This window comes from Macadamia integrifolia, chromosome 4, assembly GCF_013358625.1.
Source record: "Macadamia integrifolia cultivar HAES 741 chromosome 4, SCU_Mint_v3, whole genome shotgun sequence".
Lineage (NCBI taxonomy): Eukaryota > Viridiplantae > Streptophyta > Magnoliopsida > Proteales > Proteaceae > Macadamia > Macadamia integrifolia.
The window spans coordinates 2,406,703-2,421,356 of NC_056560.1; the positions used below are offsets into that span (position 1 = coordinate 2,406,703).

Genomic DNA, 14,654 nt, shown 5'->3' on the forward strand with positions numbered 1-14,654 from the left:
AAAAAGCTACACCGTTCAATAAACCTTGGAAAACATTACTTACAAGTAACGTGATGCTTAAAGCATTAGAAATATAATTTTGAGAAAGTTTTCCTCCACCCTGGGTGGGTGAAAGAGAATACACTCATCTAAGTCATAAATGCTTTCCCTCCAATTGTACAAAGTCGATACCCCTATTGTTTCCCCGATACCTTCTGCACCCTAATCAAAGCCCTTAGTTACCATGGGTTAAGGAAAACTGCCTCCTAATTTTTATCTCTCCCCCTCTTTTAGTATATTTGTGATAGCCAAAGACACTTGGATACGAAGCAAGTAGTATTGTCATCAAATAAAAATGTTGAGAAAATATTCTCAAGATGTTCATGGGAGTAATCTCTCTCTCTTTCCACGTAAATGATCTTTCTGCCCCCATCTATAAAACTGTTTTGTGGCTCCTCATTAGTGTACTTCTTATGCCTTTTACTCACACAATCCTCCACTATTTTTTTATGGCCTCATCAAAATCCTATAAATATTACTTTGCATACTTGTAAGTGAAAAGGGATGAGTAACCCTATTCAAAATTCTTTGCTTCATCCAAAATCACACATTCACATGCCTTTTTATACACTTCTATTCAAAGCAAAACATGCAGCTTACTTGGTGAAGTTTGGGTATAAGAACAATTCTGGCTTAATGGATCTAGTTTTCCTTAATCCATCATGGAGGAACTCCTTCCTGTATAATCATCATTGTGCTTCGATGAAAAGAACATCTAAGGACATTTCAAATCTTATATTAGTGGGTGGACCCCTTAACGGCGAGTCGGCGAGTCGGTGGGTGGGGGGTTAACTTTTTCCTTACCATTCATCAAGTTTTGTATCAGATATAGAAATTTCCTCATGATGGATTTTTTTATGATTTTTGACTCGTACTTTGAATGTGCGGGTTTTACATGAATGATACCCTTTTCAGAATAACCATTGCTGTGGCATATATATTCTTACCCGCATTGACATGTTGGGGAACCCTATTTGAATCACGGTTTCAAAATTTAAAATCAAATCGGTCGAATCGAAATCGTTTGTGAGACCATAATTCGTGATGTTAGGGCTTTTGGGACCGGGACCGGGACCGGGACCGGGACGGGGACCGGATCCTTGTGAAACCCGAAGGGTCGATTATAGGGTTTCCGAGACCGTTTCTACCCCGATTCTACGTTCACAAAGCTATCCCAGTTCAAAAAGTGGAAATATATTCGCTTATTTCTTTCCCTCCAAACTCCGAAGGGCTCCCTACGTAAGTAATTTAGTTGGATCTGGAAGGAAGACGAAAATCAAAATGGCGGGAACAAAGGAATCTGAGGTTCCCAGTCTCAGAATATCATCATCATCTCCTTCTTCGGCCAGGGAGAAACAGATGGGGAAGAACAATCCAGTAGCGGGGCTTTGCTGGAGGGAGGAAGTGGATCAGAACTTGAAGAGGCTTCACTCGCTTTTGTTCGGTGCCGATATCGCTCTGGAAAGAAGAGATTTCTCCTCCGCCCAAATCCTCGGTCTCCGTCTCCTTGGCTTCCTCGACTCGCACACTCGCAATGATATTGACGAGGCCTTCATCCACCCTATTCGAAGAGAAGTCGCTTCGAAGATCGATACTGCTCGCCGCTCCCTTGCTCCAGAATCCGATCGGTAGGTTTCTCTCCACTTCTACCTTAATTTCAGACTCGAATTTGGTCGTTACTGGTTTTTATATCTTCCTTGCAAGCGGAATGTCCATTTGATGTTCTCGCATATTTAAAAGTGATAGGAGAACAAATTTCCCCCCTCCGACTAGAAATTTAGAGTGACGAGTGTAGGTTTTCGTTAGCCGATCATCTATTGGGTGGTTTTTCCTATTCGAATTTATAAGAAGACACCGTTTAGTACTAATTAGATCGAGTAATCCGAGCATTTGATTATGCAAAAGCATTTTCCCGTCTCGTATTTATACACTGTGATGTGAAATGGTGATGGTTGGTGCTCGTATGAATTCAGCCAGGCTTTTGAGCAAGCCAAAAAAGATCCAGGCTGCGTGTTTGTGAAGAAGGGGGATATTGACATTGAGAAGGTCAAGCATTCAAAGTATTTCCGTGATTTCCTTCAAAAACCTAAGGTGAGAACTGCTGTTCCAGGGGTATGGAGTACTTTCCTTTGCCACTGTGTTCGCGATTTCGTTATATCTTATAAGCTGTAAATGGTGATATTGTAACTCTGCTACACTCTCAAACTGAAATCTCTATGATTCTTTGGTGGCCGTTACTTGTGAATTATAAGTAAAATGATTCCACAATTTCAGATTCACTGCTCATTAGGAAGCATTAACTCGGACACTCTTCAAAGCTGTAGATCTGGGGAAGGTCATTCATCTCAGGCAGGTCGACTGAATAGGCAGAACGATGAGTTGAATTGCAAGCCTTCAAAAATAATGACACAAGCCAAGTTAACATCTATATATGGCAACAAGGTGAAGGAAAATTATAGTTCATACAAGCATCAGCTGAACTCCAGAAGTAACAGCTCAGAGGAATGCACTATAGTAGAAAAACCTTACTCTTCTAATCAGAGCCATCATAAAGGCCATGGGGTCACCTCATTTCTGCAAGCTGAAGAGGAAGCCAAACCTCATGGTGGCTATGGAATAAAACGTGCACATATGGAAACTGGTAGCCCCAGGATTGAATGTATCAAGTCTCCATCAAGCACTGAGGAAGCTAATGCTGATGTTTCTGGCAATGGATTTGTCACTGCGAGAGCAAAATTGGTATTCACTTTCCTTCTAAATGCAGTTTCTTATTGGTTTCACCATCCTGACTGTTGGATGGTGGTCGTTTTGCTTTGATTCTTTCATGTTATTTAATTTTGTTTGTCTCCACAAATCGTATAGATTAGGTGCTGCAATTCCCAACAATCATGAACAGTTTTGACCATATAAAGAGAGCTTTTAGCTGCATTCACCACTGCAGATTATACTCATTCTCTCTTCCCTTTTCATTTAATATTGTTAAGGTTCTTGTTAATGATCTCATTTTCTTTTTGGCAGGAAATGGATGCAAGACAGAAGCGTGGCTTGGCAGGATCACCAAGTTCTTCTGTCTCCCCTCAAAGTGATAACAATTCAGTTGGTAGAGGTTATGGTGTTAGATCAGGTGGTTTTCCTCGTCGTGGTATTCGAAGTAATTTTGTTCCTCCTATTAGATCCAGTGGAGCCAATAATGGCCATACAACTTCACGAAATTCAGGGAAGGGTGATGATGCATTAGATGACTCAACAAGGAGATGGTTAGTCATTTCAAGTGGTTCTTATGGTTTTAGAAATTCGAGCTAGACCTAGTACCCACTTTACGTACGCAACTTCTTCTAAATTTATCTGTTGTTGCCTTTCTTCATCTCTCTAACATAGTTTTAGGAAGTTCTAATGATACAAATACATCTTTGCTGAGATGACAGTTTATTTTTATTTTTATTTTTTAATTATGAAAGATGGCTGTGAATTGAAAGTATTAAAAGTGATTCATTTTAACCTTTTGTATGCTTGGTTTTAGTTTGGAAATATTATGTGGGCCTGACGGAGAGCTTCCTGAGAAGTTAAAGAATTTGGAACCCCGTCTTATTGAACATGTTAGCAATGAGATTATGGATCGTGATCCAAATGTTCGTTGGGATGATATTGGTAAATCTAATATTTCCTAACTTTACTTTCATCTATCTTCAGATTGTATAATGTGATTACTTATTTGAAGTGGCTTTTCCCCTCTAATTTACATTTTGTTACTTGCCAATGTTGTAGCTGGCTTGGATCATGCTAAGAAGTGTGTGACTGAGATGGTTATATGGCCTTTAATACGACCTGACTTATTTAAAGGTTGTCGGTCTCCAGGAAAGGGTCTTCTTCTTTTTGGTCCTCCAGTAAGTGTTGGAGTCCTAACATAGAAGCTAGATATGTTACTTTCTTTAGTTTGAGTTTTATAAATCCTCTCATCTCTCAGGGAACAGGTAAAACAATGATTGGAAAAGCTATTGCTGGAGAGGCTAAGGCCACCTTTTTCTACATATCAGCCAGTTCATTAACAAGCAAGTGGGTATGTTTTTGCTGTACTATTTTTGTTCCATGGCTGTGTCATAGAGTGTCTTAGCAAGGATTTTGTCCAGTGGAAGTACCGTATGATTCTCTGGATCCAACATTATTCAAGGTTTTGAGCCGTGAGTGTAATTTGACTGTAATTAGGACAGATTCCATTATTGCTAAATATGCTCTTCAACATCATTCAAGGTTTTGAGCTGAGTGTAATTGTGAATGGATGTGTTTATGGCAACAAGCTACATATGCTCGTTGACTTATTTCTTTTGTAGATTGGTATATACATACACTTACTAGTATCTTGACTGACTTGCATTGGTGCTTGCCAAGTATGCCTGGAAAATTGCCCTCATAGCATTTAACTGAATTTTGAATCTCAGTTTCTCTGTTTAGGGCACATTTTGATGTCTACTGTGATTGTAATGAGGCGTCTGTCTAGGTTGTTACCATGTGCATGTAAGGTTGAGTTTTTGACAACAACCAACTGTTTGTAGTTGTATCTGATGTGTCAGAATATCTAATATGTTTGACTATGAAAACAGATTGGTGAGGGTGAAAAGCTAGTGAGGGCACTTTTTGGGGTTGCCAGTTGTCGTCAGCCTGCCGTAATCTTTGTTGATGAGATAGATTCACTATTGTCTCAGGTATATCTTGTCCAATTTATTGAGAGGTAATTGAAGGTGCTGACACCTTGACACTGAAGATACTCTCCCAACAACATACTACTACATTTGATAAGCATGCATCGGTGTAGGGCTGCCATCCGATTGGGCTCTCCTGGGAACCCTACACTGAAAATTTACATGATTAGATAATCAAAACCATTGAATCTATTATTTGTTCTTGTTCGGAGAAGATGCTCGATGATCACCTAGAGAACAGGTGGTTATCATTTCCATTTGATTTTTCACCTTGGAGTTATCCTAGTTGGATCCATAGTTTGGTGGGCCACACTTTGTGGCATCTATTCTGTCTCTGTTGGAGGACTGCCCTTTGTTAACTTGTGTCAAAAAATCACAATAATTTGGCAGCTAAGAAGAATGTACTGAGAATTCCATTTACCTTTCAGCGGAAGTCAGAAGGCGAACACGAGGCAAGTAGGCGACTTAAAACACAGTTTCTGATTGAGATGGAAGGCTTTGATGGTGGAAATGAGCAAATTCTGCTTGTTGGTAATTGTTGAACACTTGAACCATGCTTGGGTTTGATGTTAATGTTTTTTTTGACTGAGATGCTAAACATGAAGTGGCAAACCTCTGGCTGTAACGTCTTAAGATGGAATCCTCCTATATTTTCTTCCTCATGATGATGAAGTGGTGACAGTATGGGGTTAGTTTTTGTTATGATTCCATCATTAAGACACTAATTCATACTTTATTCTGGTTGTGACTCATGGCTTGGTTCAACTCATCTGAGCAAAGCTTTATCTCAGTTACTTGGGCTTGGCAACATAAATTTCATCAGATATAACCTGTCTTCTCTCTCTCTCTCCCCCACAAACCCCCCCCCCCAAAAAAAAGACCTGTTTTTTGGATTAATGTTGTTTTACACAAGAATTGCCTCCTAAATTAAAGATTCTGCATACTCATTCTTTGGCATCTTGAGTTAATTTCAGTAATTCAGTTTTTTGTCAGCTAAAAAATTTTACTTCAAGAACATGCGATCATGTATAACATTTTCTTGGGTTTACCTGATCATTGCTTGAATTAAGCTTTGGTCTTTACATACTGCTTCCTCTTGATTTTCATGGGAACAATGTAGCATGTGGCCTAATTATCTGAAAAACCACTGACAATTCATAATGTACAAAACTATCAGATTCTGATTATAGGTCTCAAGTCTTTCTCTGCTAGATCTGATTCACTTCTATTTATTTTTGTAAAGCATATGATAAGTGGTGTGACAATGTTGCAGTCATGTATACAATTGCACGCTATACATTTTGCAGGAGCAACAAATAGACCCCAAGAGCTTGACGAAGCAGCACGAAGGCGACTTACAAAACGACTCTATATTCCTCTTCCATCCTCAGGTCTGGTTCATACCAGTTTTCTCAATTTCCTAAACACAGAGAATACTAACCATATGATTGGTTATGCAGAAGCCAGAGCCTGGATTATCAAGAATCTCTTGAAAAAGGACGGTTTGTTCAACCTTTCCGAGGAAGACATTGAAGCCATATGCAAGTTAACTGAAGGTGAGAAAAATAATTCAACCTGAACCTATTGTCATTTTTATACATACATGTGATCACTATGTTGAAGGTTCCCTACTCCCCACCACCGGCACCACGTCTTGAGCTGTGCTAAAGACTGACATGAGGTCGAATTTTCAGGGTATTCTGGTTCAGACATGAAGAACTTAGTCAAGGATGCATCCATGGGGCCGCTGAGAGAGGCTCTAAGACAAGGCGTGGAGATTACAAAGCTGAAAAAGGAGGATATGAGGCCTGTCACTCTTCTGGTAACATTTTGTGAACTTTAATTTCACTTGGCATATAGTCAATATGTTTATCCCTAGATATGAATAGATGGACAAACTTTCTTTGTTGTTGTTTTATAGGACTTCAAAAATGCACTACCAGAGGTAAGGCCCTCCGTTTCCTTGAATGAACTCGGCATATATGAGGAATGGAACAGGCAATTTGGAAGCTTGTCTCTGTAAGTATCATTTTAATAAATGCAAGGAAAAACTATAAAGAAACACATTAGAGCATGCATTGATTTCTATTAGCCCTTTATGTGATTGGTTTCTTAATATTGACTACCAGCTCCTATGTGTTGCCCAAGAACATTTTCCTTATTGAGCTAATATTCCCCCTCCCCTTAATGAAGTAATTTTTTATGTTTTTTTCAGTTTCCCCTTTTAACAGTAATCTTGTGAACTCCCACCACTATTGTATAGGGTTGGAAACACCCCTCCTAAGTCCAACCAGATGGGACTGATATTGGGACGGCTGATCCATTTTGGTATCGGTTGTAACTGATACTGGTATGATTTTTTTAATTTTTGATCGATTCTGATCGAGCCATGACCAACACCAGATCCAATACCATGAACTAAAACCTAGCTCAGATGTCTTCGGGCCAGGCTAATTCAGTTTGAATCCTAGTTCAACAAGAATGTCAAGATTCAACACTTGCTAATTTACCATTTCCCTATTTTGAGTGGTTGTATTGAATCTAAATGATTGATGATAAGTATTTAATGGATCTATCATTTTGAGTTTTTTTTTTTTGGGACAAGATCTATAATATTAAGTTGAATCTTTGAATCTCATAAGTGGAACATATTTTTTGTATATATTCGCATATGTTCCACATACCATGTGCATCGTAAACATATAAATTTATGTGAATCTGGGCCAGTGTCAGGCTGGGTTGGGCTAGAAATAATACGGATGTTTTGGGTCTCTTGTTCCCACTTGACCCAACTCAAGAGGCCCATGAAGTTATGAACCCACTAGATAGCAGTCTTAGTTCTTAATCATTAATAAATAGAAGAGTCAAGCATTCTGCCCAAAAAAAAAACAAAATAGAAGAGTCAAGCCTACTAAACGTGATATATGATAAAACTTATCACCGTTCGAGTTGGTTGGTTGTGGGTTCGAGTCTTGGTATGCCCATTATCATTCATTGGTCCTGTGGAAGCGTTGCTTACTGTATAGGGACTTATCCTAGGGACTATGATCACTATCATAGAGCACTCTTTTATTTCTATAAAAAGAAAAAAAAGAATTCTATATATATATATATATATATATATGAATATGATAAAACACTTTTATGACGAAACACATTAACAGCAAGAAGGGTTTTGCTAACCACCCATGCAGGGATTTATGTATCGGTATTGGCCAATACGTATCAATATCAGATCAAAAAGTGAGTTTTATTTAATCCAAAATCGGTACGCTGGGCTGGTACCACTGATACATATTAGTATTGGTAGTGAGCAATACCAGTGCCGATACCATAAACTAAACCATGCTCCCAAGTTGTTTAGTCCTAAAGGAACAGATCACGTGGGATCCTGGACATTGGGACCAGCTGGGTAGGTGAACATTAAAGAGAAAATAAATTTCCTATATCGGTAGGTTGGGAGATTTTCTCATTAAAAAGTATTGGAGGCAGTTTTCCATCACCCACGGGCCGTGGTCCACGGTCAAGGGTGAAAAGGTTGTTGGGTAGGGGGTGTCAGATTGTTCGATTTGATTTCGGTCTGGTTTCACTGGTTTAGTATGAGAATAGGTGAATCCTTAATCAAATCAATAAAGAAAGATTTGGTTTTTATTTTAATTCGGTTTGAATCTGGCTTATTTCAGTTTTCTAGTATCGGTTTGATATTGGGTTCATTTTGTTTTATGTTTGGTTTGTCATGTGTATATATACGTAATAGTTAAAAATTAAAAAAAAAAAAATTCATCATTAATTTGTTAATTTTTGGGTTGATATCGGTTTCTTATCATTATATCAGTTTGGGTTCATTTTTTTTTTTTTTTGTTAGGTTTTCATGTTCAGTTGGATTGGATTTGGTGTGGTTTGGTTTTCAATCAGTTTCAGAAAAATCCAAGATGAAACCACTCCAATGATGTGAAAATTTAAATCGATGCTAAAATTGGCTTATGACTAGATAATGATAGGAACATGTACACATACGGGAATTGTGAAGTTAAAATTTCTACAAGGGAAAAAGAAAAACTTAAAATCCATGGATAGTATCGAAGGAAGAACTAAGGAGAGGTGGATTATGGATGGCAATAAAAGGTTGAGCATGCATGGAATCTGTTCATGAATCTAGGGAGGGAGTCTAGTCCGTAGAGAGGTTGAGCATGCGTAGTGGGTCGGTATAACCCTAATCAGGGAGGAGAGAATGGGACATCTGCTCTGAATAACAATAATGAAGCTTGAGCATGCGTTGTGGGTCGCTGGGTCTGACCCTACGAAGGTCTGAGAGTGGAGAACCGGAAACCCTTCATTCCTCATCCACCACATGGTTTTAGTCTTTTTGACGCATTCGCTTTGGAAGTTTCTGCAAAAATGGCGGCAGCCGCAACGCCTCTCTTTCTAGAAAGAGAATCATATTCATCACATGGTTATCGAGCAGATCAAAATAGGCGAAAACCGCAGAAGACACAGAGAGAATCGTTTCATCACATGGTTATCGAGCAGAACAAAGAAAGGCAAAAATGGCGGTAGCCGTAACCTCCCCATAGACACATAGAGTAGAAAAGAGGAGAGAGAGAGAGGCGAATTCATCACATGGTTATTGTCAATTGAGCAGAAAGCCAAAAAAAGACAAATGATGACCGATAGTGATATGATAGAAACATGGGGTAGAATGTGGAGAATATACTACGCTAGTCGTAAATGAGTGTCAATGGGAATAATAGTAGAAGGATTAGTAGGGGTGAGATTTTTGCCTTTTGCGAAGGGTAAGTGGTCATTTTGCTCATCATTGTGTGTAGGTGCAAGGGTCACATTGTTTTTCATGCTTCATCCTTCTTCTGTCGTTAATCCAATTAAGAATATATTTATATTTTAAGGAAAAAAAAATCTTACTAGTCTTGACGTTTCCTACGTCATGATTGTGCAAGATGCAAAAGACCGCATTGCCCCCCTTGATTTATGCTGAATATGCTATGATGTGTTCTTCCGTTGGCACGTTAGTATAGTGTTTCCTATTCTAGACCAACATGGTTCTCTTGTCCATAGTTTTAATTGGTTTTAAATTCAATTTAGATCCTATTTTAGATATTTTGGCCAATTTTTTACATGTTATTCAGTACAAAACAAAAAAAAAAAAAATTCCCTTTATAGGATCATAATCTTTGAAACTTTTTTCAAACATTAAAAATACTAGAAAAAGATTCTACTAAAAAAAAAACTAGAAATAGAGAATATCACTCATCAAATGTAGAGTTTTATGCAATTTCTTTCCTTGTGGTATAAGAATCAATTCATATCTGCTCTTTACAAAAGTTTGCATATTATAATATTAACCAATGAAATTGGTAGCCTAATGGTAAAAATGCTCTTAATTCATCATTGTTCGAATTAACTAGTTGTGAGTTCGAATCTTACCATATCTATTTATCTCTCATTGATTCTACAGAATCATTGCTCCCTATAGGGGATAAAATTCGTACACATGTCCTCCGTAAGATTTAAAACAGAACAAGACAAGACAAGACGTATCATACTTTTCTTTGAAGTCTAATTATAATATGGTGTGGAGGTGGTCAACCTCTCATTTGATTTCTTTTCAATTCCAAATAGGTACGCCGTTAGCTCTTTTTCTTTTCGGATCATCAGAAATACCTTACAAAGGTATGGGCCCCACCAAGATAAGGACAAATACTCTACTTTTAGACACTGAACGGCCAGTCGAGCTCGAATCTCTTTTTTTTATCTGCATTTGTGCATATTTATTTATTTTCTTTTGTCCTTTTACCACCACGTGCTCATATTCATATATTGGAAAAATACTTGCACGACTAACGCCACCTTTGTCCAAATTCTCCTTTTCACATGCTTTTAAAATTTACATTTTTCAATGCTGACTTATAGGATGATATTATGATCCATAAATTCATTATGAGTTTTGCTCTAAGTCTTAGTCTTGGTATTTTCCCAATTTTCCTCTCCCATTGGTTGTTTACCTACCATGCAATTTTACCATAGGGTACTGTTTCTTATGAGGAAGAATGGCTTTTGCGCAAATGAGAAGTTAATAGAAGTATATAATGAAGCATCAATGGAGGTGTTGATTTTCACTTCATGAATTTTACGTTGATCATTTTGCTTCCACATGTAAGGTGCAAGGGTCATCCTTTCCTGTGAAAACCATTTTCCCATTTTCTTTAGAGGGTTTTCCAGGATGTAAACATGGTTGGTTATAATAAGCTTATCATCATCATGATTCAAGGTATTAGTATCATATTGAACATATCGATTGATACATATAGGTAACGTCGGTACTCAATATTGATACAATACTAATATTATGATGATGGTATACTGATATCGGTACAGAGGATAGTAAAATTGATTTTGGATGGAATTTCAAGAACATAAAATGTTAATTTGGTCAATCAAGGGGCAAATAATTATGATGCATTGATTAAGAAAGAAAAAAAAAAAAAAAAAATTTGCCACACCGCCAATGTGCAATCATGTGAATTTTTTTATCACTTCTACTCCCTAATATTGAATGTCAGCTTTATATAAATGATATCATTTTAGGAAATCCACTAGTGTGGAATATAGATTCCTCTCACATTGGTAGCGTCGGGTACCCTCTTTGAAAAAAATTATTCTAATTTATTAGTAGTGATCTACAGACAACATAAGTGTATGACATTAAAAGTTTAGTATTAATTAAGGTTAGGTTGACAAAAACGAAGTCAGCTAATAAAATAATAAAGTAATAATTCAACTTTATATGCATATTATCTTTTTTTTTTTTTCTAAAAAAGAAGTCTATGTACATGCAAGCTAGATTTCTGGTAGCATGACTTATGCAATAGTGCACCAATTTGGTGCGTGAGACATACATAAAGTCTACTTTCTACATATTGTTATTTTTAAATTTTAACTTATGTTCAAATTTTATGAATAATGTAAATTATTAAGTGCAAGAGTAAACTCTTATTCGTACTTAAAGTAGTCGGTATTGACCCACAAATTTTTTTTTCTAAGATCTTTGTTTTATGGATTACATGAGAAATAGATACTACATTTATATGGGCAAATTTCCTTGGAAAGTTTAAAAATGGATTCCTTGAAGCCAATTTTTCGGTTGCATGCCTCCCCTACATCTCTCTCTCTCATATGACCCATAAATCTCTTATAAAACCCATAAAAAATTTTTTTTTCTAAGGTATATAAGTTGACTACTCAATTGTATCCGTGACCTTCATATTGCAAGTTCCATCCATCCAAGTCTTGTGAGAGTTATATACCATTCCCACAGTTCCTTTTTTTTTTTTAATCTCACATTTAAAGTCACTTCTATTTAATAACCATTATTGAGAGAGAGATTCTGAATATGTGGTGACACCGATCAGTTCAACAACAAGTGGAACCCACAATAATGTGGGAACTGCCCATTTTGATATACTCTCAATAATTTTATAAGGATAAGGGAAGTTCTTCCCCACTTTCCTAAGGTGAGGGCTGAGGGAGAGATCACATCCATCACAAGCACCTAACGAGTTCTTTAATCAGCTGTTTTTTATTTTGGATGAAGTGAAGATTGAGAACAGATATGGATATAAAAAGCCAGGCTATCAAGATGACACTAAGAACTGATAGAAGAATAGACACGAGTTCCATATCCAATCAGACCAAAAATCAGTATTTTAGAATATTTGGTGCAATTTTCATGATATTTAGATGAAAGATACATCATATTTGATGCAAATAATATACGCCTTATGCTCAAAGATCCTTTTTCCCTTTATAAATATATATAGTGATCTAGTAGTATATTGGTGTATTCTCTTCCATATACCCAAAGGTGCGAGGCTAAAAATTGTGATCTCATCATGCAAACGTCGTCGTGTGTTTTCGCATTGGACCTATGACTACATCACATGACTATGAGAAAGAAAATAAATAAAAAAATCTCAGACAACACTCTCCTACAGAGTATTATATAGATATCCTCATTCACATGGAGATTGAGATATATCTTCATTCACATGGAGATAGAGACGTAGAATATATGCTTTTCTAGACTATTATATATAATTGGATTCTCTAATTGTCAATATATTATTAATGTTTATGAGAAAATCCTCCAAAGTCTATTCTGGTAGTTTATAGAAAAACCACGTGTAGTTTCTTGAAATCGGTTTAAACCCTAGAAATCCTCATTGGATTGGTCGATTTGATGGTAATTAGAATCGAACTCGACAATATTAATTCAAATCGACCAATTAGACCAATTCAATTCTGAATTACACTTTAATATGCTCGTATTAGTGTCAATATTGATAGCGATGAAGTCTCACTCAGTAAAAAGAGTTGTAGATTTCTAAGATCACGATAGAGTCTTTGCCCGTTAGTGTGTTACAACTAATAGAGTAGTCTGCGAAAAAAGGTTAATGTGCTACTCTGGCTCGCTTCTGAAAACAAAATTTAATATTTTTTGTCATAGCTTGTTGTTCGTTCGTTGTCTACTAAACAGACCTTCATTATCCATCTGTCTTCTCATTTAATAGATGTCATATCCACAGATCAAGAACGTTCATATACATTCATGTACGTGAAGATTCATCGCTCTCCCCAGCTCCTATCTTCAATCTTAAGTGAAGTCTCTTTGTATGAAGTTTTGCCAGGGCTGCCCGTGACTTGTTAAACTTTGCTTTCCCTAATTCTGAATTGGTAGCTATCAATACCATCATCAATACATTGAATTAAATTCATTTTTTTAAGCCTAATTTCTTTCACCATTTCCACTTAAATCTCTCTCTATCTCTCTCTCTCTTGCTTTGTCATTATGTACAAATTGGTCTATACACATTACAGTCTCATCAATTTGGCCACCTAATTAACGAAATAATGAAAAAACACACATTTTCAGCCACGTTTGTATAGTGGATGATGTGATGTGGCCAATCGTTATCTATGAGAGCCTTTTTTTTTTTTGAGTGATTGATTGGATGCATGTCAAGTCTTGAGTTTACCTCACTTATTTGCCTGACTATGTATTGGATTTTCTCTTTCTTGTCTTTACAATCATTCGTAAAAATTCTGAATCTAATTTAGTTCTCGACAAAACGTGGTGGCTTGAAAAAGTCAAATCTGATCGCAACGACTCGTATTTTGTTATTTTTGAATATAATATTAAATCAAATTTGATCAGTGCTACTGAAACTTGATCATGAGTGAATCAATTTAGAAAAATATAATTATGAGAAAATAATCATCACCACGATGCCAATGCGTATATTTCTACACTTGTCCTCTCACATCCTATTTGTGGAACTTATACTCTCTTCTTATTAAAACCTCCCTATTTGAGGATTTGACTTCCCACCTCCTCAATGGCGGGAAAATGCACTTTGACATGGGATCCATCCCTCTTTCTATAATTATAGATAAATTATTTAAAAAGAAAATTACAAAAATAAAAAATCACAGAACCACAAACCTATTATTTTTAAGCTGTAAGAAAAGACAATAGTTAAAACGCATATGAGTGATTGTAGATCATAACTATTGTCTAAGAATAAGAAATGAGAGGGAGGGGAATCTACGTACACTTAACATTAGGTACAGAAGGTTGAAGTATATATTGCTGGATGGGAATCTATATCGAAAAGGGATTAGTGATGAATCTTTGATGCAATGTGTGGGTATCAAAGAAGTCATGAGAGTCATATCTGAAGTTCTGTTGGTTCTTCAAATAATTTTGTCTTTCCTATATGTTGTAAGATTATTTTTTTTTTTGGTGAAATATGCTGTAATAGTTTAGTAGGGGCCTTCCTAGAGCGGTTTGTCCAGGATAAAAAATCTCCCTCCCTAAAATATTACCATTTCATTCAGTCGATA

The 14,654-nt window shown here is 36.7% G+C and overlaps 1 protein-coding gene across 1 annotated transcript; it reads left to right on the top strand.

Moving 5' to 3' along the window:
• Nucleotides 1-1,138: 1,138 nt before the first annotated feature.
• LOC122075691 (ATPase family AAA domain-containing protein FIGL1) lies at nt 1,139-6,944 on the top strand. Its single transcript, XM_042640825.1, has 13 exons — nt 1,139-1,667; nt 2,013-2,130; nt 2,314-2,778; nt 3,058-3,296; nt 3,560-3,687; nt 3,805-3,923; nt 4,004-4,096; nt 4,638-4,739; nt 5,165-5,267; nt 6,044-6,127; nt 6,197-6,292; nt 6,431-6,558; nt 6,658-6,944. The coding sequence occupies exons 1-13, from the start codon at nt 1,321-1,323 to the stop codon at nt 6,757-6,759; spliced, it is 2,124 nt and encodes a 707-aa protein (XP_042496759.1). The 5' UTR covers nt 1,139-1,320; the 3' UTR covers nt 6,760-6,944.
• The last annotated feature ends 7,710 nt before the right edge of the window (nt 6,945-14,654 follow it).